Source organism: Temnothorax curvispinosus, unplaced genomic scaffold (genome assembly GCF_003070985.1).
Source record: "Temnothorax curvispinosus isolate PA1 unplaced genomic scaffold, ASM307098v1 QBEX01003544.1, whole genome shotgun sequence".
Classification (NCBI taxonomy): domain Eukaryota; kingdom Metazoa; phylum Arthropoda; class Insecta; order Hymenoptera; family Formicidae; genus Temnothorax; species Temnothorax curvispinosus.
This window is the reverse complement of record NW_020213324.1, coordinates 116,547-143,598: the sequence shown is the minus strand read 5'-3', so window position 1 is coordinate 143,598 and position 27,052 is coordinate 116,547. Positions and strand designations below refer to the sequence as shown.

Genomic DNA, 27,052 nt, shown 5'->3' with positions numbered 1-27,052 from the left:
CGAGAAACAATTATGCAGACCAAAGATCAAAGAATAAAGATGAGAGATAATTAAAACGTTTCTAATTCTAATTATAAGCTGATTTTGATGCACCCGGGCGCCGCGCCGCGTGGTAGATAAAACTCTCGGGGTTTCGTCGCCGATAAGCGCCGCGTTATCGAACGCCGTGGCACGGCACTGCCGCGCGTCGGCCGGCAGCTCGGCTGCGATTGGTCGGCCGGGAATAACCCATGACGTCACCCGCGCTCGGAGAGGCCTCGACTCTCTCCGCGGGCCTCGAACGGCTTGCCGAACGCGCGCGCGAGGTATTCCCCCACGGTATGAGTCATCGGGTGCAGTTTCACACAGTTTCGAGCAAAGGGACCTGCGATTCGTGCGTGCCGCCTTCGAGTTCCACGTACGTCCATTAAGATCCACGACGATCTTTCGGCTTCCGCCTCGCTCGCTCTCGCCGCATTATCTTTCGGAGGAGCGTCGGGCGGGCGAGAGAGAGAAAGAGAGGTTAGAACGCGACGTACTCTCCGGTGTCTCTCAACTCCGACGCGGGTTCGCGAAGAAGGGTGAACGGCAGGATGAAGCTGGACGTCTCCGACGTGCTCTACGACAGCTCGAGCGTGTCCAGCGACAGCGGGGCCTCGCAGAGCTCCCGCGTCAGCCATGATTTTCTCTCCAGCATCGCGAACACGGCCGTGCTGCCGAATAACGTAAGTACCAGCAGGAATATGCCAACGAAAAACACGGCCCCCTCGGCTCCCGGAAGATTCTCGTCGCGGGACGCGTCGCCGATCGCGTCCCCGGCGTCCCGCTGAACGATCGACGGCTCGTCGCGGGTGCACGCGTTACGTAACGCACGCGCGACAATAATGCGTTTAAACGTTAAAGCGGTTGTCCACGTTTAGGCGTCCCGTACGTGGCGCGAACGTGCCTCGTGATGTGCATCGCGTATAGCGGCGGGCACAGAAGAGATTTCGTTCACTCACTTATCTTCCTTCACTCCGATAACTTGCAACAATCGAGCGTCTTTTTGCCATTACTATATGGCTGCGGTCCACTTGACGCTACAATGCTTCGGAGCGTTCTTCTTCTCCTTTCTTCATTGAAAGAAAAGAGAAGAGGAATGCTTCAAAGCATTTGTAGCCTATGCTTACGCGAGCGTTACTTCTGTGGTAACTTACGATAATTTTTTCCGCGTAAACGGGGTTTCGTAGTAATTTCACTCCGCGAGTGAATTATCGTAAGTTATTACACAGAAGTAACGCTCGTGTAAACGTAGTACATGTAAAATTAAAAAAAAAAGAGGAAGAAAGTTTATATCGGATAAGATAAGAGTTTTAAGTAAGACACGATTTGTATGGAGTACGAGTCGTATATAAATATTTGCATTTGCATTTTCGAAACGCATGAATGGAAGCTATACGATTTTATCTAATTTTACAGACGAAAAATACGAGATATTTTATGCTTTTATTTTTCTTTTGATAAATATATGAATAAATGAACATGGACGAATGTCTAAAATATATATAGAATTGCACGCAATTACAGGAACCTCTTATCTTGTTTGCAAACGGAAAAAAGCAGCAATCCGATGTGTGGAGACAGTCTACCAACACATGTTACAGATAGATAAAGCCTGCAATAATTACTCTTGCTTGCTTGTACATCGAGATTCGAGTCACCGCGGTAGAAAAATACTCGAGATATTAATTTCGCAGTGTAAGCTGAAATTAAATTAGCTCATCGTCGAAAATATATCTTTAAGCTTCTGTGAAGAACTTTCGGGCTTATAGATTCATCAGCTGATCAAAGCGGAGCGATAAAACGCGTTATCGATTCCTCGCAATCACAATTATTGGATTTGAACGGGTCTCGTTGGTCTTTATTCAAAAATATTTATTTTTTTTAAATAAATTTACGAGAGCTGATGTGGAGCAGTTATGTAAACAGATTGTACGCGCGTGATGTAACGCTTTTGTTGCTCTTTGTTAAACGTTTAGCGGAATCGTTTGGAATTACGTGGCCTACTGGCTTACAGCTACCGTATGACGCATATCAATCGCGCATCTGGAAATTACATGCTATTTCACAGGAACATGAATTCTTGAGGCTAGATAATGGACAAGTGCTGCTTGTCTCGCAGTGTCGCTCGCGCGTGATGACTCATTAGCGATTTTACATTGTAAAATGTTCGCAGGATATACTTTGATGATCGATTTCGAGCGCTCGCATTGAACGAGTGTGTAAAGAATCGAATGGGTGATTAATATTTATTGTATGTATAATGAAAACATTTATGACAAATATAATTGAAGTATTAAAATTTTGTGCTAGTGACCTGGATTCCATCGATTCTTCTGTGATTCGATATACAATGTATGTATATACATTATACATATAACGATTACAAAAGATGTTGTAGAATTAACTACATTGACCATTTTAAAAACCATTAAGCACTTGTAAAATTTAACAACTAGAGAATGTTACTAATTAACATCTAATTTAGTAAGAATTTATAATTTCTTTTATTGATTTTCCAAATAACTTGATTCAGTAATTGATAATTTTTCATGCAATTTAGCGTGACAATCCCGCGTTTGTTAATACCATTGTACTTCTCGGTGCAAAGAGTTAAATTATCCTTCGACACGATGCACTTGTCAAACCCGCCACTTCGTCGAAGAGCCTTTATCCGGGAATTAGAGACAGAGCGCTGCTAAATTTACAAAGCGCGTGCCGTCATCGCTATAAACCGAACTTGCTCGAGTTCGAATGAAAAACATATTTTCGGTCGCGCGAAAATATCACCGGCGCGGCGTTATCAAGCGAACTGCATCTAATTATACGTCACAATGTGCGATAATAATAACTACGCATGTTTTATTATTTAGACTCTCGCGAAGAGCCTGTCATAAAGCGACAGATATTTGTCAAACTTTATTCGATTTTTGAATAATATAACTATTAAAAAAAAAAGAATCCTGAAAATGCAATAGATGTTAATTAAGTACATTTAGTTGTTGGACAATTACTACTCGAACCCTGTATTCTAGTAGAACCTACTTTACTCCACGCGGCGTGGAGCTCACAAATAAATTAAACGCCCCTGCGCACACATAGATAAAAGACAACTTTCATTCCGGTCCTCGCATAGGTGTCCTTTTAAGGTGCATACCACGTGCACCGTCAGTAAACCATCGAGTTACTACGGAATTATCCAATCGGACGTTATCTTTCGTATTACCGCGTCCATTCACCGATCGGGAGAGATCAATGATCTCTCGAGATCGCGCCGGGTGTTCGCGCTTGCTAATGAGTCTTCGCGCGAACTTTAAAACGCGAGAGAGACGCGGTTAATTCTCTCTTTCCCGTCCATTCCGCGGGTCAAACTGCGGCTTATTAAATAACAAGTCAACGACACGGTGCAGTTTGACAATCAATCTTGCCGCTACGAATAAAAGAGCGACTTTGATTTTGAACCGCGGGATAGAATGTTTGCTTTTCGTGATTTTTAGGCACAAACAATCGAATCCTTAAAAACTTTATTGAGTCGTTTAAATAAGAACATAATAAAACATTTGAAACATACGAGATAATTTTGTTCATATATAGAGATAGAGTTAAATTTAAGAATTCAGTTTAATTACACACAAAAAAGAATTGTCAGTTTATTCTAGGCTGTAGATTGACAAGGATCTTAGTAAAGGTCGAAACCGGTCTCTGTAGGAGAAGAGTCTGTCGTGTGCACGGTGAATCAAACTTTAAAAGAACTGTTTAAAGTTCAAACAAACTCATTTTATCGCACGTATTCGCAGTTTATTCTCGTGTTGGCCTTTAAATTAGATTTTTAAAAGGTGTTTATAGTAATGTGTTTGATAGTAATCTTCTTAGTTATGGGGTCTGCTGAACTGGCTGCACTAGTTCAGCAATAGAAAACAGACGCATTGTATTTTATATTTCAGACAAGTGATTGTTTATTATGTTATGAAAACTCTGTAAATGTGATTTGTGATTTTTCGTGACTCTTTACAAATTATAGTGCACAATGGAACTCGATAAGAGATTAATACCTAGAACTGTATTATTACTTACATATTATTCGTAATTATTAGCATGTTGAAATAATCGCTATTCTTTTTTAATTTGTTCCTCAATATCTACGATGCAGAAAATGTTCGTTTAAACTTCAAAGCATTCTGTATAAAATGGAATTCGTTAAATGGTCTGTCAATCGCGTCATTATCACTCCTTTAAACGTATACTTATTTAATAATAACAGTAGTCGAGCCTATTCGTGCTGTAATTTGTTACGTCGGCGTGGCATGTGCACATTTACAGATGCAGACAGGAAGTAGAAAATTCTCTTCGACGCGACGGACAATATCTCTATGGCATCGACAAGGATTTAGTGCCGGTGCGTCTCCCCTTTATATAGGATGTCCCAAAATTGACGGGAAGTACACTAATACCGTTATTTCTAGAAATTTTAAAATTAGCGAAAGTGTCGAAGTGTCGAACTAATCGTTTTCTGTATAACCATAAATCAGGACTGTTTAACTAGACGCTCAGGTTTCTCTTGACGATTTTTTGCTCGTTTGTTCACTGGCCCGAGTAGCGTCACACATTTGACAGTTCTGTCATAAATCATCGAAAACGAGGAGCTTTCGAGAGTTAAGTATCAGAAGCAAGCACGGATGGATGCCGCAACATTATCCGCCGTCCAATTTAAAAATGGACTATTTCAGCTTCAGCAAGAATTCGTTTGAGGCAATTATAGAGGCGGATGTAAGAAATTAGAATAACGATTTTACATTTTGAAAGTTAGGAAAAAGATTTGAAAGTTACGATAAAATCTTCCTCGATATCTTCGCTGAGGTTAAACTTGAAATTTCGTAACGAATAATTCCATGCGGTTTCGTTGTATAATTCGAGGACACCCAATGTATTCCCCGAGTGTAAGTAGCATGGCGGTTAGAGTATTGATCTAGCTAGCATTTCGTCCGGCGTGGCTTCGGCCGCCTACAACAGCTGTTTTTATAAAGTGCCGCCGCCGTGGCTGTCTCGTGACGGCTCGACCATTTAAAAACACGCGTGCAACGAGCACGCACGAACAAACGCATGCACGCACACGCGCGTGGCGCGCGCGACACGAATTACATTCTACCGCTGCGTAGTATAACGCTTACGCTGCCAGATAGGAACTCCCGAGAGAGCCAGCTGTTGTCACCTAATTATATCTTTCCCTCTAATAATGGAAGGGTTCGTACGAAGAAACCGACCGATAAAATGCAAATATTACTTATAATGATCAAGAGCGAAAGTATGTACATCTGGCTGTTAGGCCCGCATTAAGTTTTTCTGTTTTTAGCTCTCCCGCTCAAAGTTACATAATTATTTTATAAAATTCGGCAAATCCGCGTAGGAGATCTCGCTTCTTCCTGAGAGAAAGTTACAAAAAATTGATGAATCGAATGACGCTCAATAAACGATCGCGCACGCACGGTCATAAAGAGAACCAGCTGTATGTTTTTCTTCGCGCGGCTCGCGCTTAAAGTACAGGCACGCTCTCATCGTACAAAGAAACCGGATGATTCACGACCTTTAATTTATTTTCCATTGTCCTCTTGGATATTGAAAATTCCTACAGAACTTTCCCGGGTGATGGCCGATTAAAAACTTCCGCTTTTTTTCTTTGTACGAAATTCGGCGCTTGTCATGTCGCGCACACAACGTCCTACAACGCGCGTTACAGCTCAGCCGGATAAGCTGCAACCTCCCTCCTCATTAAAATATCTCTTTGTCGCGCGAACAAAGCTGGATCCTCTAGTGCTCGCCGATCTTCTCGTTATTCCGTTACGCTCGTTAGAGGTGTCTCTAGACATGGTTCTAGTTATCAAGTCGCCTGAAAACAATAAACTCGGCAAAATGATTGAAAATTCGTGCTATGTACATTTTAATGATAAATATGCAATATATATGTATAATTAAAATATATATGAACGCTATTGATGCTTGAATGCTATTAAGAAAATTCCAACACATAATATTTCAATTGATTAGATACATGTTTTTGAACATGTGATGGACTTAGCCGATACGAACTGTAAATAATTCTAAATTATAGAATAATCAAATAATTGACGAAGACCATTAGTGAACTTAGGCAAACAATGCTTTTTATTTTTTTATACTGATAATTTTTTATACTGCAATAAATCCTCTTTTTCCACTTGTAAAAAATTTCTAACATTTTTGCTTTTAAATGTTGGGTTAAAATACGGCAATGATAGCGTTATAGCAGGCTAGAGAGAACTTTAGATTTCACTCATTGTCAGAGTCATTAAAATACAATCAGAAAAAATTACGCGTATAACCAAGATAATTACTGTAATTCGAAATTTTTCGAGACGCAATTATTTGTTGAAACAATTTATTATATTAATTAATCACGATATTTTCAAACAAAAACATTTAAATTATTTGACCCAAATAATTAAAAAAAAAATAGATACTTTAATGTCTCAAAGTATTAAAATGAAAATATTTCAGAATATACGACGTGATTACTTTTCCTTAAGGAAACGTTGGCAAACATAGAGTTTATATTGTTTACCGATTATAAATCTTTCCATCGACGGACATAACACTTTCTAAACAAATCGAAGGCTTCTTATCGAGTATCTTATCTAGCATCCAATTGAAAAGCATATAAAACAATTCTTTTTGTTTGAAAAATTTTTCTATGAAGATATTTCAAAGACAAGAATTTTCATCTCGATTTGAATGTGCTTTTTCAATTTACAAATAAAAAATTTAATTATATTTATGTAACTTCCAGTTATAACAATGTTTTGTGGGAACAGTAATTTTATATACAATTAATTATTGTATAACTTTATAAATTTAGGGTTTATTATCATATATATTTTCAGATAGGCAAGTTGAATCGAATTAGCAAAAAAGAATAGATTTTATACTTTTTTTCCCCAAGAAAATCCTACGGTTATCACATTTTCATTAAATATTCAGTTATAGAAAGATATAGTTCACAGTCAGTAAATTAAAGAAGCGTTAATTTTACGACAGTAGGAAAAATTTCGTGTAAGCAAAATGCGGCGTGCGTACACGTGTAATTTTGTTATTCTGTGTAGTAATCTCACGTTTGTATATATGTGCCAAGGAAATAATTAAGTTAACAATTCGAGGAATACGTGGAAACATTACGGTTGTTTCCAATTCGTCCCTCTCCGTTGCAAACATCCTACTCCTCGCTTACCGTTGCAGCGTAAGAGTATTTGGTTGTTGCACAAACAGATCTGGCGGTAGTGTTGCCGCGGATAAATAATTTCTTACCCCTGCCTTTCCCCGCTGCCGTAGCTTGTAATTTTATGAACGAATGTGTATAATTCGTTGGACAAACATTCAGCGAACAGCTTGCAAATTAAATCGCATTTAATCCCTTGGCTTTTAGGCGATAAAAATGGTTTGGGTCAAAAATACTTTTGAGAAAAGAGTTAATAAAATTATCAGAGGATATTTCTGGGGGTTTTTTGAGTCGCTGAATTTAAGAGTCTGAGGTCAAAATTTCAAAATTAAATATAGCGAACTAAAGATCCAACAATTTTTATAAATCATATTTTATACATTTTTATACCGAGCGATATTTTAAATTTTTTGGCCGTCATATTAAATTTGTTATTTTGAATTAAATTTCAATTTTAAAAACGAATTCAACGGCTTCAAAAACTCTTCAAAACTTTTTATGCAAATTGAACCATATTTTAAATTTTTTGCCCATTAGGTATATTAAATTTGCCATTTTGAATTCTTGAATTTTTACTTTGAATTTACTTGCTCCGGTATAAGTATCTTTTTTTGAATGTGCGGATATTCCGTTATGAACACTGGCCAGTTTTATTTTTACGGATATTTTCGTCATTGATAGTCAAAGGGGTTAATCTGCACCTACGTGCACTTTTTCGCGCTCCCGAGAGTTTGTTGCACGCGGAAAGTACTATATATATGATCGCGGCAGAAAACAGAGAAAAAAAGAGAGAAAAAAGAAAGTGGGGGAGGGTAATCATATACGTAGCGGATCGTTGTTGTCGAAGACAGTTTTTGCGACACAATGTATTCGTACCGTTAAGTACGTTTATTTAAAAAATAGCAATCAACATCAATAGTGAGTCACTGCTGCTCATCGTGTAACGTTATTTAATGCGACGTTGTGAGCGTATTATCGCGCACGTTTGCCGAACGCGAGTGCGAGGATTAACACAGTCAAATAATAATCAACAAAACAAACTTTCGATGGAGAAAAAAGACTGGATTTTTCGACGTTAGAACAGAGAGAAATTTCAAAAGTTTATGCCAATGCTTGATATTTTTTCTTCCCGTCTCACATCGGGACCTTAAATTTTTTTATCACCCTCGGACACATCGATTCAACCAATTTCGCTGACTTCACAGCGCACATCCTGAATATGTCGCGGATCGCAATTTGCACCGCTTCCGGCATGCTGACGAAAATCCCCCTCGGTCGTCCTCGCCGGGCGGATCGATTTATCGGATTATGCAAGTTAAGCGCGGAACGATCCGCGCTACCTGGAAAAGGGGATCTGGTTCCCCGTGCGTTCCCCAATTCCGTGAAATCGTCGTCGGAGCGAGCAAACAACGCGCGAGGCTGCGGACCGCGTCGATTGGCCGGGCGCGCTATCGCGCGAATCAGCGATCAAGATGGCGGTGACGTCACGGGGAGCGCGCCCGTATCGCGACGTGGTGGGGGAAGCGGCGACGGCGGCGACGGTCGGCTGGCTTTCTATATAGTTACTCGGTCACGTTGGCGGGCGCTCAGTCGACAAATGTGCATAGGCACGTGTGGTACGGAGTAAAGTGATTACAAACGCGTCGGTAACCGATAACTTTTGTGACAGTGTTGAATTATCTGTCGCGTTCAAATCTCTTCTCTTCGCGGCGAGACAATCTTCTCGACAGTCTTTTCTTTCGAACATTTGAACACTCCGATCTCTCGAAATCCTCGAACGTTCGAAAGTTCAAAGCGCGTTGATTCCGAGTGAAGTTAGCTGAGGCGCAAGATGACGCAACGAGTGCCCAGCGCCGGCTATTACGACAATATCATCGAGGATCACAGCTACACGATGTTCTCCATGTATCCGCCGACCACGAACATCGCGGATTGGCAGCTCATGAAGGAGGAGAATGGCATGGTAAGAGAGTGACATCGATTTCGAAACCGAATCTCGGACAGGAAAATTAGGGAATTAGCTCGCGGCTAACGCTCGTCTTTTATCAAAACAAATATTGACATTCTTTTATCTCCCACCATTGAGTACACTGACCGGCAGGAATGCCTGGACATTTTGATACGTATATGACATATATGTACATGTATATGTATATGTGTTATGTATGTACAGGCATTCCTGTCGGTAGAGTGTACATTGGATATACACATAATATCTGTAATCAAAATTTTTTTAAGTGACAGCATATAGAAAAGAAAATTTGATTTCGACATATCATTTAATAGAATGCCTTAAATATTTAATTAAATATTCTGCTCATAATAATTATGAATTATCTTAATTTTATATGCATTTATGAAGATATGTTATATTATCGACATGGTATAACCCAACATCTTTAAATAGTTAATATGATAGAACTACGATTGTAAAATTTCGCGGAAATAACTATTCGTGACGAAACGTAAAATTAACATATCGCGCGTGAACACACGCAAACGGAAGAGACGATCGACTTTTAACGCACACAAATCGTCAATTACGCGCTCTTCGTGCAGGTGTCACGGTTCAAGGCTGGATCGATAATGTTGAAGCTATAGTTGTGTTCCTAAAAACTTCAATCGCTAAACAATTTGCGGTGTCGATCGAGGCACGCTCTATATATTTTTCTTTTTATAAAAAGGAAAAAGAAAGTCCAAAAAATTTCTTAGGCAGAGTTCGTCAAATTCTTAACTCCAAAACCCTTAAATAGCTTCTAATGCCGGGGTAGGTATCTGTTTGTCAACTGCTGCACTGTAAACGAAAGAAGTCGAACAAAAGATATTTTTTTCCCCAAATGTCGCTGCCCGAAATGTCCGTCGGGCGATAAGCGTGTTTGTCGGACGTCGTTTTAAACTTTAAACCATTAACCTGCGCGATTTTCTTCCTGTAGATTTATTAGGCGTGACTGCGAGGCAATCTACGGTGCACGGCGCACCGACAAAAATAACATACTGATTAGATAAATGTGGCGTATTGTTAGCGATGATACCGATGGGTGACCGTAAGTGAAAACGCGTGTCTACGTCGGAGATCTATACACTTCGTAAATATATTTTGTAACAGATAAACGCACGGAGAAAGGATCAGATCGTTTGAATAATGATTATAGGAGTAGAGATGACGGAACGATTGAGTGCTGCGAATGATAGTCTAAATTAGTACGAAGAAATTCTTAACGTCGTATTTTTAAACACTTATTTATCAATTTAATCTCTTGAACTGTTTAAGACACGTAAATTAATAAGCAATATTTCAAAAGATTTGGGCTATAAGTCACAAACCTTTAGAAAAACCTACGACACCTTATCGCGCGAGTTTTAATTATAATACCTTTATATTATTGTGTTTAAAATATTAATTTTGCACCGTAAAACAATGCACATGTCATAGAGTTAATTCGTGGCAGCTTACAATCAGTCTGATGTTCTTTGAACTCGTTATCTAGATATGTTTTTCCACGAATAATTCGCCGTTTAGTATGCACGCGTGAACAATGCATAACCAAAAGAATCTCTTAATATAATTACATGTCAGCTAGCGTGTCACAAAACCAGGTAGAAAAAGAGAGAGTGGGGGGAGAGTCTTACATAATGATGGCTTACAATTAAGCTAATAATCGAGGTCGTGCTCGTGATGACGTGTTAGTTTCAAATTTTCCAAGAAGCGACTAAGTTATCGCGCTGGATACTCGACTCGGCGACTCTCACCTGCCGATCCCACCGATTTCGGCTCCGATTTCTACGAATCCCGATTCGGCGTAATACACATCGTTCGCTCGTTTTATCGCTGAACGGTACTTTCTTATTCGAATAGGCTTGGCAAATAAATGTTACTGCGCAAATTTGTACAAATTTTGAAAGGAATTGTCGTGATGTGTGTGGTAAGGATGTATAAACATTGGTATTTCGTGTAATTATGAAAAAAGAAGTATTTCGAATGAAGGGAAAAGCATACAAGAAGTATAGAATGCACTTACAATTTTCCAAAATAATTTTGTATGATTAAACTATATAATTTAGAGTTGACTAACTTTAAAATAAATATATTTTATTAATAACGAGAAAAATGCTTGTTTTAGTAAAACTTGTATCTGTATTAAAATATAAAAATAATTATTTTGCGATGGCTGTATTCGTTATCATGAAAAATTTTAATATACTAAAAATGATAATATAAATAACAAAGATTATTAAAAGAACAAATTTACATGGTTATATAAAGATTTATATTTTGTGTCTTAGATTTTTCCTATTTATATATAATTTATCAAGTAATTTATTTAATTACTGTTTACCGAAATAATTTTTATAATGGTGTCTTGATTTTCTAGATTATTTTTCATCGCTTCATGTAGTTTTTATCGTACCAACATTGTCCACGACTGGGCAGAAGTACGCGAAGGTCTTTCTCGAAGCTGATATTTCTCGAGGTCTATTATACATAGGTATAAGAAGTCTGCCGTGGAAACTTTTAAAAGCAATTTCCGCCTTTTGAGGAAAACATTCCAACCCTCGTAAGCGCAAGAAAATACGTATTTCTTTTTGAATAGCTTAAAATCGATTATTATCACAATAAATAAAAATTTATTTTATCTTTTGTATAAAACTAAATTTGGATATCAGAACTTGGATGTTAGTTGTTATTCATAATTTAATATATTATAAGGTTTATTTTATACGATGATCATAAAAATCGATGAAATTAACGAAGATATTTTGATTGCATTTAATAGATTGTTCGGAAAAACAAAGATGAAGAAAAAGAGAAAATATGATTTCCTTAATATGTTATCTGCATAAAACCGAAGAAAAACAGTTAAATCTGACAGGAAGCGAAGAGTTAACGCTCGTTAACCCGCCAATTAGAAGGTTTAGTTGAAGGCAGGGTTAAGTTTAGCGAGAGCAATACGTACGGGTCATAAGACAAGAGGTGTCATCCTGCTCTCAGCACTAAGGAGGGAGGCACTTCTTGTTGTTTCCCCGTTTGCAGTTATTTATCTCTTCCGCAAGAAAGTCCGCGCCAACATAATTTTCTGAGCGACAATCTAAATCCAAGTAAATAAATTTCCTGTACTTCCAAACACGTTCGCGTTGTATATTATCTGTCGTAAATTCTCCATTAATATATCAGGATTTTCATATATTTAAACAAGCTATTTCTGAAATAGGCCAACCAAACTTATTGTGTTTTATCTTGAAAAGTCGCACGGTTTGAGAACTCAGATTTAAAAGAATTATAAATACTTCTTGTATCTACGGCAACATTTTGCTCATATATCGGGAAATTAAAAATTTATTCGCTTTTACCTTATATTATTTATATAAAATAGCATTTTTTTAATTTATTGCTTTTCTTAGCAGTTTTTTTATTTTATAATCTATTCTTAATACGCAAATATCTCCCTCTTCTTCTAATATTTCTTTTATTCGTGAGTGTCTATCTATATACGTATTCATTGCTATGTCTACGGATTTTTTTTTCTTTTTGATGATGTATAAATTATGCAATTCGACGATGATCAGACAGTATCGCACGCGGAAATTTCCGGCGTTCATAGTCTTTTTTTTATCCTTTATTTTTGCCGTGCTTATCTCAGTTTCGCGTCTTGGGAGAGGCGGGGCACGGGTGAGTCATCGCCGCGTAGTTCGCCGGCGATTTATGAATGAAAATCCACGCACGTGTCGCGTGCACGTTGTCGTCGTCTCGTATAGTGACGCCTCGCTACAATTATTCGCGGTGGCTCATAAACACATCGATTGTGCCTTGCGCTCATGCGAGATAAATCGATACCAGGAAAAAAGGAGTGCATCGCGGAGTTGTGCACTTGCAACGTCGAGCCGCGCCGAAGGTTTCGCCTTCGCATTCCGGGAAGTCGACCGCTTCGCTGCGCCATCATCAAGGAGGAAAACTTGTTCAAGGTTCAAACTAGTTTTGTCTTTCTTTTAAAGTACTGAGATAATCTCGATTAAATACAATATGCTACCTTTTTTGAATCCTAAAACTAATCATCTCTAACGAAACTCATAGAAAATTTTTTTAATTACCTATATATACTTTTCCTTTCTACTTCTTCAAATCGTTCGCGTGGAATCAAGTACAGAGATTTATTTTAAATACAGAGAGTATAAAAAAGACAGAAACTACGATCTCTTTTGTATCCGGAGGAAAAGATTTCTTAACGTTTTGCATCGATTTATCGAAATCCTCCGTTGCTTTCCTTGTTGCAACACTTCGGCGCGCTCGATTTGTTTTATGGCGTCGATTGCGAAAGAGGAAACGACGCGTGTGTTGTGCCCTCTTCTACGGCAAAGCTGTAAGAACTTTTTGCGCGTAGCGAACTGGCGATCCGGTGTAGTCGACCTCGAAAGGAGGTCGATTCCGCAGAAAGATATCTTGCGTATGAATGACGTCAATTGGCTTAAACACTTTCCCCGTGAGAGAATGCTTCGAGTGAGCTGGACCTCTTCGCGTAATCTGGCGAACTTTCTCACATTCTCGAAGAAGTGCTTTGAGAATTTCTTATCTTGCGAACTGTCGTCCGGATATTGAAGTGCCCGCTGCAAATAACGCTTCGCTCTTAATGTACATTTAATGGACTGTTCTACGTAATAAGATTTATTACTACCTGTCTGCATGCTTTGACAAATTGCCATTTAACTGCATTAAGAAAATCTAGGAGCATCAGTAAGTAATAGACATTAGAATCATTTTTTTTTCTGAGCGTATTTATGCACGGTACATTACCTAGAATTCATTCTTTTCATATTCCAACATCGTTTAATGATAAGACAATTGAATCTCGAATTAGGTATTGAATCTACTGATCTCATTCTTTGACGTACAGATTCTTTTAAGAGAGCTGAGAAAGTTATATTCATGTTACTTCGAAATCTTTTAATTCTTTCTCTCGGACAGTATATCGGTCGCATGAATAAGGTCGGAGAAGACAGAAGCCGGCGTGTTTCACACGGCGCGCCGACCGAGCTATCGCTCACAGTCTTGCGAGGCAATTTCTGCGCGATGCAAGGTCATAATGTCGTCGATAATACGTCGTCTATAATGTTAAGCGCGTCGCGATAATAACGCCTGCTAACTGCGCCTTGGTTTACCTGCTGGGCCGCCGACGAAGACGGCGGCGCGGCCGATTAACGTAATAATATTATTACCGTACGGCGCGCATACACACACACATACACACGCCGGATTATGGGTAAGCCGTGCTCATGCGTCATACGCTCGGGATTATATCTGCTTATAATAACGTCAACCGAAAGAGTCCGCCGTCTCTCTCTCTCTCTCTCTCTCACTCGTCTCTCTCTCTCGTCGTTCCTAGTACGAACGAATACCGCTTTAATACCGCGAGACCACGCGACTCGCGATACTAGCGAGACATTAGGAATATAAGATAGAAATAAAACTCACCGTCGAGATACATGATCTCGAAATATTTTCAAGAAAACGCGAAGGTTTTGGATATGCGTGGCTACGTGTAATTTATATGTTTATTATCGAGAAACTTAGAATGCAAATATAATAGTCGCAGCTCACGAAACTGGACATCTGATTTGAATAATTTTGTTTAATCTTAAATATTGTTTAGATAGGGAAAATCAAGGAATATGTAGTGAAATTATTTCACTAATGTTAGTTATTTAAGTGAATTGACTTTTTGTCGACGATAAATGGCAATGTTAATTTAAAATTAACTAACATAACCGACGCATACGTATTTCATACATATTCCTACATTATCATTCACATTGTAGTGTTCTAAATTTTCCAACGTCACGTTTCCTGCTCCGGTGGCGATTTACTAATGAATATCTAATGCGGTCGTTTCCACATAATAATCCGTCGCGTTGGAACGACCGGCCATATTATTCGCTCTCTAATGGATTTCCCTTTGTACGTCACGAAAAACGCGATATAGAAGGAGATAAGATCTGGATCCTTTTGAAAGATCTGACGTTGCCGGATCGGGAGAGTAACACTCTCGCAGGGAAGAGAAATAGGTGAATCGAGGGGGGAGTCGGGGACCGCGGTATGGCCCGCGGGCCCATAATTCAGAGCGAGCAGCTCTCTCGGACATGATGGCATGATAAACTGGCCCGGCTATTCGGGGCGATGCGCTCGCGAGTTCGGGAGGTCATAGAACCCTGCGGGCCCCTTTTTAAAGAGTGGGTTATGACGCGTGGGATAAACGTATCCAATTTCGTGGAACCATTGTCCACGCTCGAGACGGACATGAAGGCCACAAAAACTACCAAGGCGACACAAAGGGCCGACCTGTCCGAATATCATTAAATAGATTAATGTTGAAAGCCGAACACACACGCGACGTGAGATGGGATTATAATACGGCGGAGATCTAATTATTCTATTGTGTCGCAGATGTGTCCAGAAATTACAAATGTTGAGGATTCTAATATTAGAACAATAAGCTTGATCAAAGTAAAAATAATTCGTAAAATTTTAAAAAAGGTTGCTTATTCTTTCAATTTTTTTAAGCCTTTTGTAATATTATATCTGTAATAAATAATAATGACTATAAATATAATAATTAATAATAACTATAAATAACTATAAATGTAATCAATTTTAGAATTAAAAATTTTATAACAGGATGAGATAAAAAAATATGAGTGCCGATTATAATACATTGGATTAAAAGTATATTAAAAATAAAACAATATATTTAAAAATGTTACGATAAATGGAATTGTTAAAGTTGCATTTTCCAAGAGTAATCAGCGCGTACTGTCTGTCGAGCGGCCGTTTCTGAGAGACAAAGGAGATAAAGCTGACACGCGTGACTGGAGATACAAGAGCAAAGTAGGTTCCTAAGAAATCCGGGGTAGAGAGAGATTCGATAAGAGGAAATAATAAACATGTATCTACCATTGAGAGTTTGAAATTGGAAAGATTGACATTAAAAGAATTCGAAAATGCAGAAATAAAGAAACGTAAAAATAGGTATTTATACGTTAATATTTAGCGTTAAATGCGACCGTTTCGCGAGTCATATGACTTTTCGAGATAACAGATACGCGAATTTCATACGGAGGTAGATAAAATCAAATCGCCACTTAATTAAAACATTTTTCACATTACTGTATAGAGAGAAAAAGGATGGCTAGTCGCGTCTTGAGGTCCAGCTCGCATTATGTATGCGATTATGTAGGTATTCCTCTCCGAAGTGAGGCTGTCGAAGAGTGCAACCCGTCGGAAATGCCTTCGTGCTTGCGTCATTGGTCAGGAATTCATGGACCGTTGTGCCCTCAAAGTGTTTTCTCCTTCTACGTTGGAGGTCCTTTTTTCATTCCATCTCCTTCGTCCTTAGGATATTTTCAAGAGCCTTTCAAATACGGAAGATCGATGAGATTTCTCCGAAACAGTAACAAATAATTTTTCTTATACGCATAATTTTCGCGATAATTACTTTGTTTTCCAAATTTTGCTAAATTATTTTTTACAGTATCTACAACATGTGTCTCATATAGAAATTAAAATCAATATAATCTTGGTAAACGAAGTTTTTGACGTAGAAAAGTGATATTTGTCTATCTCTATCTTATTTAAAATTAATCTTATTAAAATTATATCGGTTTTAATCGTTTATTTACTGTTGCCACACCGATAATATCGTCTCGATAGCTTTTAATCTCGGCATTATATTACGATCATGTAGCACGGGAAATAAGATCGCGAAATCAAGAATGTCATGGAAAATAGTAGACTCACCGTAAAATAATCTTGACAGATATTACGATAATTATAGTGTGATTTACTAACTAGCCAATTACTCTACATTAGCGCCGTTGGCGTCAGCGAATCCAATCGATCATCCTTGGTGAAAAGTGAGTGATCGCGCAACCTTGAACTAAAGCACTGGTTTCAACACATTTCTGTATCCTTTATATTGAAGGCTCGATTACACGCGTATTATTCGCGACAATGGGACGGAGGATAGTCGCCCAGAAGAATAATGTGCGCTAGATTTATTATGCTAGATTTTTTGAATTTCGAGAAGCATTCTACACCGCGAAAATATCTTATTCATATGGTTAGCTGATATATAGGTGTAGCTATAGTTAGCACTCGTATAGATGCATCCGGATGCATCGTTCCTAGAAGCACGACGATCAAGTTTAATTGTCACGTGTGGAAGGCGATTATATTCTTTGCAGACCACAAATTATCTAAGCAAAAAACTAAATATTTGCGACTTTTTTTTAGCTAAAATTAAAATTAGTTAATACAAGTATTATTCAAAGTTGATTTGGTTTAACAACTAAATTATTTTAGTAATGAGTGAAATGAGAGGTATATATATATATATATATATATATATATATAGATGAAATAAAAATAACGCCTGGATTTTTCACAGTCGTATTTAAATTGCAAATGCAAAATTGAGAAATATTTTCTAGCAATTTTCTATCAGTTGCATTTCCCAAAATCTCTTGAGGGACGTCTGTTTTGCGAACTTGTGACAGTTTTGAGCTTAGGCGACACGACGAAATCTTGGCACGAGATTTCATCGGGATACAGACAAGGCCGTGGCATACCGCGCGGAATTTCCAAAATTATGCCGAACATGCGACTCACTCTACAGTGTCGTTCACCTCCGATCGTGACTCTGCAGCATCGCGCACTCGACCAAGCCTTTGTTCTCAGGCTTTAGTGCTAAAAACAGTTGGACCGAACCACTCCAGTCTTATCTCGGTGTTTATTGAGTACCCGCGGGCCAGTTCGGAGTTACTTTGTTCGGCGTTACATGATTGCTGCGTAGAACCGGCTCTGGGAGCTAATCAGAAAGGCATTGATTGTTCCAGTTTTGACATTTCTATATGTATAACTTGCAATTATAACTGTTATAATAAGAAGGCTTATCATCTATTTTTGTACAATTTTTCCGAAGTTTCTTGCTCTTTTTGTTTCCGACGATGTCGCTAAAAATAACTTAATTACTCGCGTTTTTTTGAGCGAAATCGTAGAATATGTACATGTCTGCAGAAGCTTGCGAGAGTTGCGAGTCGCATCGCTACGACGGAAGGGCGGCGTGTGACCGACAACGAGTTACTGTTCTCAATGATAATCGTTAATCGAGGCTCAGGAAAGGCCAGACTTCAATTAAGCACCCTAGAATCAGTCTCAAGAACTCGTTGCGTTGAAATGATTTAAATGAAATTGAGAAAAGAGTTAGCAGGATGAAGTTTTATTATTCGTTCATTCTAATATACATATTATGCAACGTTCTTTAATTTATAGTTCTTTTTATTAGTTCCTGTCATAAATTATTCGTATTAGTTACAATTGTTCTGCGTAGTGTTAGTGAATCTACTTGTTAATGCAATCCCGGGTACAGTCTTTTTAAATATAAACACGGCGACATAGAAGACACAAAAATTAGTTGTATGACAAAACATGTATTTTATATCCGGTGACTATCGTCGAAATGTATTCGCGGAATGTTACCCGGTCGATACTACACAGGAAGTAGTCGGTGTATGTGACGCAACGATCTCGCGTTCAATTTTGCATTTCTCGGTAAGATGATTCGTCGTGTAACGACGAACTGTGAATCATATCGCGCCGCTGGCGCCAATCAGATGCCGGATATAACCGGGGACCGTCGGCCCGATTGCGGGAAGCGCGCGTTTTTCCACGCTTAATGCCAAAGCGGATCGGCAAATAGCTCTATCGCGTTTGGTAGCGGTTTGAGCGCGCGACAACGAGAGGCCCCAATGAAGTCATCCTCGGTATCCCCCTATTGGTGCCGTGCCGGTCGGCGCAGCGCGCGGCGGTGCGCACGGTCCGGTCCCCTCGCGTCCCGCCACCCGCCACGCTGCACGGCCGAGCGGGCCGAGGAGTGCCGAGGACTCTCCGGCGGCTCCGGCTCCGACGCGCCAAGTCCTCTCGAGACAGAGCCGAACGCGACCGAGTGCGGCCGAAGCAACGCGGCCGCGCGCGCGCGACCATGTGGCGGCGACGCGATGACAGAAGCGCTGTCAGTGTCACTGCGACTGTTGTCCGGCGTGGTGGTGCAGCGGGCCTCTCGGTCGCGTTCGCGGTCGGGATTTTTGATCTCTCTCTCTCTCTCTTTTTCCTCTATTTTTTTTCTCTCTCTCTCTCTATCTCTCTATCTCTTCATCTCGCCTCGCTCTGCCGTGCGCGGCCTATCGAATTCACCGCAAGGTCGGCGACGGTGGCGCGACGTTTCCCCGCGCACGCTCTCGCGCGTGACGTCAAGACGATTGTCAGAAACGCACGCGTACGAAACGTGCCACGCTTCGTTTTCTGTGAAAGGAAACGCGAGTTCAGTTCAGGTTAGGCCCCGTTGGGACAGACCGCGGTTTCACGAACAGGCACGAGGTCGTCGTCGAGCTCTCCGTTTCGAGGTGAGTCGAAAAATCATTCCCATTTTAGGCTGTTGCGAAAAAAGATAGCTGGTTAGGCCGTAACGCCGCGCGCGTCCTTGCGCGGCTCCGCCGTTAATTGCGCTCTTAGCAGCGCGCTGATAATGATTTTCGTTCGAGACGGACTCTGCTGGTTTAACGAGCGGCTCTCGATCTCGCGGCGAGTTCAATCCGTTCGTAATCTGGCTGTGCAGATTACGAATTGCGCGCGAGCCGTTTCGCACAGGTGGCGGCGATTCCACCTTTAATCGCCGCCATCATTTTGCGCTTCGACCGTAGAAAATTATTGCGGATGTTATTCTGTTGGAAAACCCCACGAACGCGCGCGCGCGCGCGCGCATGTCGATCTTCGTCGGTGAAAAAAATATATAATTATTGCGCGCTTTTTTAGAGCGCTTATTATCGTCCCACGCTGTTTTGTCGCGCACATATTTTCTCCGCCGTTTCGCCGTTTGCACTTTAGACCCGGTTCGATTTCGTGCACGTAACGTCGCTTTTTAGAGTAATTAAACAGAACGTCTCTCCGCCTTGACCGTTCTTCACGCACAAATACCTCGTGTAAAGGCTTTGCGATCGTAGGTGAATAACAGCAATGTCGATCATTGTGAAAAAGGAGGAATTTATGCAACAAAATACATTCCATTGATTAATACCGAAGTATGCGTAACGTATACCAGCGTTACACCGTATCTATGTATAAGCAGCGACTGTCCTGCGCGTTTTTGACGTTTCACGTCGGTTTTTAGCCGTTGCGCTTTGCACAGTTTTTTCGAGAGCAGATATAAATTATATTAAATCGCATGCGGTCGCAATATTTATTAAACGATTTGCGATTCCGCGATATCGTTTGTTATCGATTTGAAGAAGAAAAGAAAATAACCCGAGTGACGACATCGCCGCGCTGATTGACGTCACATAATGCCAGATAATCGCAGCGCATAATGGCATATCTCGCATGCATCTGCTCGGCGAATCAAATGTTGCGTTTTAGTAAGTGGCACGATGCGAAATTGTCGCGCAACGACTTAATGAACTTGAGAAAACTGTCCCGGGGCAGCAGATTTTCCGTCGCTTCGAATCTTGCGACGCGACGGTTGTGGCAAATCTCGAAATCATATACCTACTGATCTAACCAGCGATCTTCCCGGGAAAATCCCAATCGCGTTGCACGCTCCGTGTTTTTCCGAATATCGCGCCAACACAGCGCTCGCGCGGAGTTCCTTCCTGTGCGCCGGACTCGATAAAACAAAAATAAATAGTCATCGCATTCGTTGCGCAATCTAATATTAGCCTCTCGTTTCTTCTCGTTTTATAATGGTTGCATTTTTCTCAGTTTCTTACTCGTTAATAAAAACAGTGATGCCTAGTATCCTTTTTCTCTATTCATATCTCATCCAATTGTATTTCAGTTTCCGTTGTTTTAGTTTGCGTGAGATCGTGGATTTTTCTCTAATTGCAAGTGCAATATACTCTTCTATCTGCATACGCTGCACTTTTACGCGCGCACGCAATATATGTAGGTATAGACGGCCGCGTCGCGTCGTTGCGATGCATTCGAGACGCACACTACTCGCGCATACGCCCGTTATCATGTTTACATTCTTTGTTCTCGGCGTACCACTGGCATCGACACGTTCGCATCGTGGAAAGAAAAACCGTCCTTTCAACTCACGGAAACTCGCTATAAGCTTGCAACATATGCGCAAGTGGACGTTATATACGATGGAAATGATTTATTTCTCGTTAACTCCTCGAATTCTTCTTCCATTGAGCACTATCAACGGAAAGTTTAATGAATTCACGGGAAGAGTTATGATATCCCATGGTACTAAGAATGTCCTTACGCGAGGTGAATTGAAAGTACGTGTATAATACAACAAAGTAAAATGGAAAATGACGTATTCATGCTCCGTTTGTCATTATCTCGTTTGTCATTATCCCCCATCGGGAGCTTTTGCGAGCGAGTTGCGAAATCGGGTATTAAGAATAAGGCATCGGGTCTCTCGCGAGCGGAAGCGTTAAAAACAGCAAAAATGGAAGTAAAGATAGAGGTTCCTTTGTTATCCAAGGTTGCGCTCTCGCGGCCGCAGCGCGGCGGTTGCGGCTTTCAACCGCGCTTTTTCCGGCGATCACATAGAACACGCTACTCTGACGTAGTTGCGTTATTATTTACCGCGTAATATCCAGCGGTATTATCCAAGTGTGCGAAGGGCAGTAAAAAGAGAAAGAAAGAGAGAGAATGCGATAGACGCACAAGTAAATATTGCGCGGTGCTCGGTCGACGTCAATTTACTTGTTTACTGTGTTCATTGCGTAATCGCACGTTGCATTACATTAAAATAAATATAATCTTCGGCCACGAACGTGATCGATAAAAAGAAGTGATCCAATAAGAGGACTGGTTTACGCCTGGGATAATTCCAACCTTTGTTTGTTACTACTTATTTACTACTACTTAAAAAGAATATTGCGATATTTTACGTAATAATAAGAGAAATAGAACTGTTATGATATACAATCAAATTAGAATCAAAAGCCATACGGTCCAAGCTTTGATCTTTGACAGCCTTATATTAATTTTTATGTGTATATATATAGTATATATATACATATATTTTTTCCAGCTTCTTTAAAATATATACATGAAAATTAATATAAGGCTGTCAAAGATCTAAGCTTGGACCGGTATGGCTTTTGATTCTAATTTGATTGTATTTTATACATAGCAATTTCATGTAGAGGAGAACGAAATAAAATATTTGAAAATGAGAGTTAGGAATAATGCAAAAATTAAAAATAATAAAATATTAAATCTTAGAAATCATGAAAGTGAAACGTATCGGAATATTGTTTTGAAGAGTAAAAAAGTGTTGAGAGCTCGTTTTCTTTTCCTCCGGAAAAATCTGAGTGTCTCTGGAAATTTACTGACATACATATATACTTCGTTAAGTTTTTCTAGTAGCGTCATGAGTATGGTAATCTTTTCACGAACAACGGTCATTACAGGCGATATGTGTTTAGTGTTGGCGAAACCTGTGACAGGCTCGGCTGGTCAAACACGCGGATTGTTTATCACAACCTGGTTGCCACGTGTTTTCATATCAAGGCGAGATAAGCCTGGTTTTGAATGTCCATACCGCGTGTTCATAGAGCCTTCCGTCTGAATGGCACAAAAGCGAACCGGTTTTAACAAGATATTGTCGACTTCCCGATAAGAAAAATGCAAACTATATGCGTGTAAAAAAAAGATTCCATATAATTTAATTTGCAATATCGATATATATTGATTTTTGTAGTTTATCGCATAATAAAATAAATCTTGAATTTATTGTCCGAGCAGGCTTAATCTTTTAACTTTATCTTTTTAACAGTTTAATTGTATCTAAATAATTACATTTATTTGGTTTTATCCAGGCTATTTTTCGGCATTTACATTAAAGATGTTTGTCGTTGTCGCAGCAGTATGAAATATCTCGAAAATAAAACCAGCTATCGTCGTGGCGCCACATCAGGCTTCTTAACGACGCGATACGAGGAAGCCGCATCCTGGAAATGTCCAGCGAGATAGACAAACAACTCCATCCAGCATGACGCGACCATTTTAAGCCTTCGCTTCTCTGCCAGTTTCTCCGATATATTAAAAACAACGCATAAATTACAACGGAGGAGAGTGCGCAGAAAGAAAATATATTTTATATTTAAAAAGATAAATTTATAATATATTTTGTAGATATTTTACATATTTTTTATGGAATATAAATTCTCTCAGAATATTAAAGATATTGTGTGCATTAAAGATCTTATTACAATTGCTCTATTTTTTCAAATCAACTTGATAATTATTTAAATGAGACAGCCAATCTGAGTTAGATAAGCAATTTTTTACTGTATGTGTTAATGCAAAAGTATGCGAATGATCGGTCATTAATTCACGCCTCTTTCTGATATCTCGAAATTGAAGCGTTACACGCTTGAAATCGTCAAAGTGGCGGGAGATCTCTTGGCTCCGGTCCAAGTCGACGAATCCGCGAGTACCGGCGTCGACGACAAACGATCCTACACAGGTGTTAAACTTAGAACTCGAACTAATTAAGGCCCTCCAGACGGGCGAGCGGCCGCGTAACAGGGAATTTCGCGCCTACTGGGAAAACCACTGATCGGGAGCAAAGTCACCGTCTCACTGATTCATTTTTTTTTTTTAAGGGAGATTTAAAACTCCAGATTACATAAATAATCGACAGTTTTTCTGTTATCTTTTGTGAATATCAAATGACCGATTGTGTATATCATTAAAAAAATGCATATACAATTCTAAACATAAATATAACTCATATAATCACGTGAAATTAATTAGTAATTATTATAATTAAACATATTTATTTTTTGATAATTTTTACATCAATATCTTATTCTTTATTCGTAATCTAATCCAAATTGCGATCGATTATCTTTTGGAAACGATTTACGAGTTCGTAAGCGCGAGGATTTTTTTAGCGGTCAATGGTCCATGCACGTGAGATGCTAACGAAGCTGCAAAATGTTATTTCTCCCCCATCCCTGCTTTTCTCTCTCTCCCTCGTCGCGTTCATCGCGGAGCGCACATACTCGAAATTCGAAGGTTATTTTTAGGATGAGTTTCGTCGTCGCGTAAGGCCAGCGACGAGCGGCGTCGGCGTCGCTTGCTCAGTGTTAAAGAGGCGTCGGTGGAGGACGCAGTGGTTGACGACAAACTCTACGACGAGTGAAAAGAAACGGGCGCACGAGGGTGGTGCGGTTACAAAGGAGGGGGTGCGAAGCGAGATAGGAGGAACGAAGCGCACACCGACGCCCGAACGATCTTCCTACGAACGAACGATCGACTGAGATATCATTTTTATTCATTTATTTATTTCCGCTTTCCCAATCCCCGCTCTGTTATCCAATCCCCCTTTCCCCGCTCTCCCTTCCTCGACTTCCCGTGTTCCCGTACGACGCATTATCTCTCACTATCTCACCGTCATAACTTTCGACGACACGAACAAACGAAACATTGAACGAATAACCGATCCCTCGAGCTATGGCAGCCACCGCCATGGACCCGGTCGACATTGCGAATATACTCGCGCAGGAATTGCTTTATCAGCAGGTAATCATGAAGACCGATCTCCCGACCGCGATCTCCGGAATATCTTCACAAAGTAAAGCGTTATCGTAATTCTTTGTGCAAGTGTCCGAAAGATAAGCAGCGGAACGCATTGTTTCAGTATAAATACATTAGCCTGTTCGCCATTAACGCATTGAATCTAATTTCATAAAACACTTTGCCTAAACTCGCTATAATATCTTAACTTTTCGCGCAATAAGTCAAAGATACTTTTAAACAAATCAATTTTAAACAAATGCAAGATAAACTATACAATTTTTATTTATTCTGAAACTTCTTGGGATAAGCAAATTAGAAGCTAATTATTTTCCTTTTTTAAGAAAAAATCTCCGCACATTTTTATTACTTAACTTAAATACCTTTCTCATTATCTAACATCATTCTGATCGACTCGTTACGGGTGATGAGAGAGAACTCGAAAAATATTTACCGCACGCGTTGCCCATGTAAACTCCGAACTCCGATGTGGATACATTTTGACGGGGGGCGATATTCGATCTCATTGTGATCGCATAGCGCGAATAAAGTGACTCTTTGTCGACTTGAAAAGGGCTCCGAAGAGGCAAGGAGGTTCTTCGGAGAGACGATCGTTTCTGATCTGAAAATAAACGCGAGACGGCTGGCGCGCGCTTTGGAAGCGGGATGAGAAGAGAGCGCTCTTCATTCACGGCGCTCGATTAATTGTGATCGCGAATTGACTATCTCGCACGGCGAAGAAGCTTTCGCCGAAAGATCCAGCCGATCCGTCACGGTTCGTTCGATCGCGAATAACGTGGCGGCAATTCTAATCGCGCAATTCCTGTGAACTTGAAGGAGAGAAAGCTCGCCTTGGAGCGAGCGAGCGAACGAGCGAGCGAACGGTTCGGCTTATGCGGGATGATGATTGCGATGCGAACGAGCGGGGAATTGTGCAACATTGTGCAATATCGTTGGAAGTTCCACCCGCCACGGTGAAACTATCGCAAGTGTACCGAGAACCGTTTATGCCGACCGTTTGATTAATGAGCTTGGCGGGGATCGTCATAAAACATGAATCGGATCTAATTTGTGATTTATTGTCGGGTTCTGAGACGAAATTAATACGTTCAGACTTTATATTCGGAATCAGTCCGACATCTATAACGATCTCAGCTATTCTCGTCATATGGAAAAGTGAAAACCTATTTCGTGCTATCAGTCAATAATTTCCGAGATAATTTCTATAATTTTTGAGTGAGGCGAAATTGTTGAATATTTGCAACGTTCATACTTGAGATTAGAAATATTGTTATATCGACTTTTCACTTGAATTGTTTCTCGATTTATTTAAATTACAAAACATATTACGCTAAATTTCTAAAGTGCGGGGATTTTCTAAAAGCCTAGCTAAAAAGATAACATACTAAGGACTCAACAAAATTGCAAAATGTTTCATGGTTCAACCATTATTAGATTTATGCACGCGAAGGTTATTAATCTGCACATTGCGACGTTTCCAACAAATATCGCCAATTAATCCGACGTTGGCACAGCTGCAAATTATAGTATATAGTAATTGATATTCGAACAGATTCAGTCCTCATATATTCAAAAAACTAGGTATATAATAGCGGTATGATAGGATCAATCTATACTGAATTTTCAACATACAATACATATATACATAGTGCACCCACAACCGAAATTTGTATTCTGATAAGCGAGCAGTTGTAAGACCTATATATCGCGTCTCGGTTGATTTATATCTCGACCGCCGTATAAGCGCACGGTATCTCGGTCGCGATAGCATTGCGAGTGGTCACGAGCGTGCTTTCTGATGGGTTCGATCGCGTAATTAGTCTATCGTCCTCGCTCTGGAAGCGACGTTCTAGGCGAGGATCTATTTTCCCGCGGTGTAGAATTACACGATCGGTGGCGATGCAATGTGATGTGATGCGACGCGATATGATACGACATGATACGATACGATGCGATGCGATGTGGACACGCTCGCTAACTCGCCTCCTCGCTTTTCCGTGCTTCTCCCGCCGCGTTTCGGAACGAATCGAGCGGGAACGACCGCGGCTATTATCTGGACACTCGTTTCGCAATGATTTCTGGTGACTGATATCGCCCTTTGTTCGTAGACTCAGCAACGCGCGCTCAGGACAGATTAGAGAGAGAGAAAGAACAGCGAACACACATTTATTTATAGAATCGCG

The 27,052-nt window shown here is 40.0% G+C and overlaps 1 protein-coding gene across 3 annotated transcripts in view; it reads left to right on the top strand.

Moving 5' to 3' along the window:
• The first annotated feature begins 319 nt into the window (after positions 1 to 319).
• Positions 320 to 27,052, top strand: part of LOC112452630 (transcription factor kayak) — a 33,038-nt gene continuing 6,305 nt past the window's right edge. Inside the window, exon 1 of one of the 3 annotated variants that reach the window (XM_025012950.1) lies at positions 320 to 704. In XM_025012950.1, the coding sequence (XP_024868718.1) occupies positions 573 to 704 (132 nt within the window). In that variant the 5' untranslated portion in view covers positions 320 to 572. Of the gene's footprint in view, positions 705 to 8,856; positions 9,228 to 24,410; positions 24,855 to 27,052 lie in introns of those variants that run through there. The other 2 variants (XM_025012949.1, XM_025012951.1) reach the window with 2 other exon arrangements.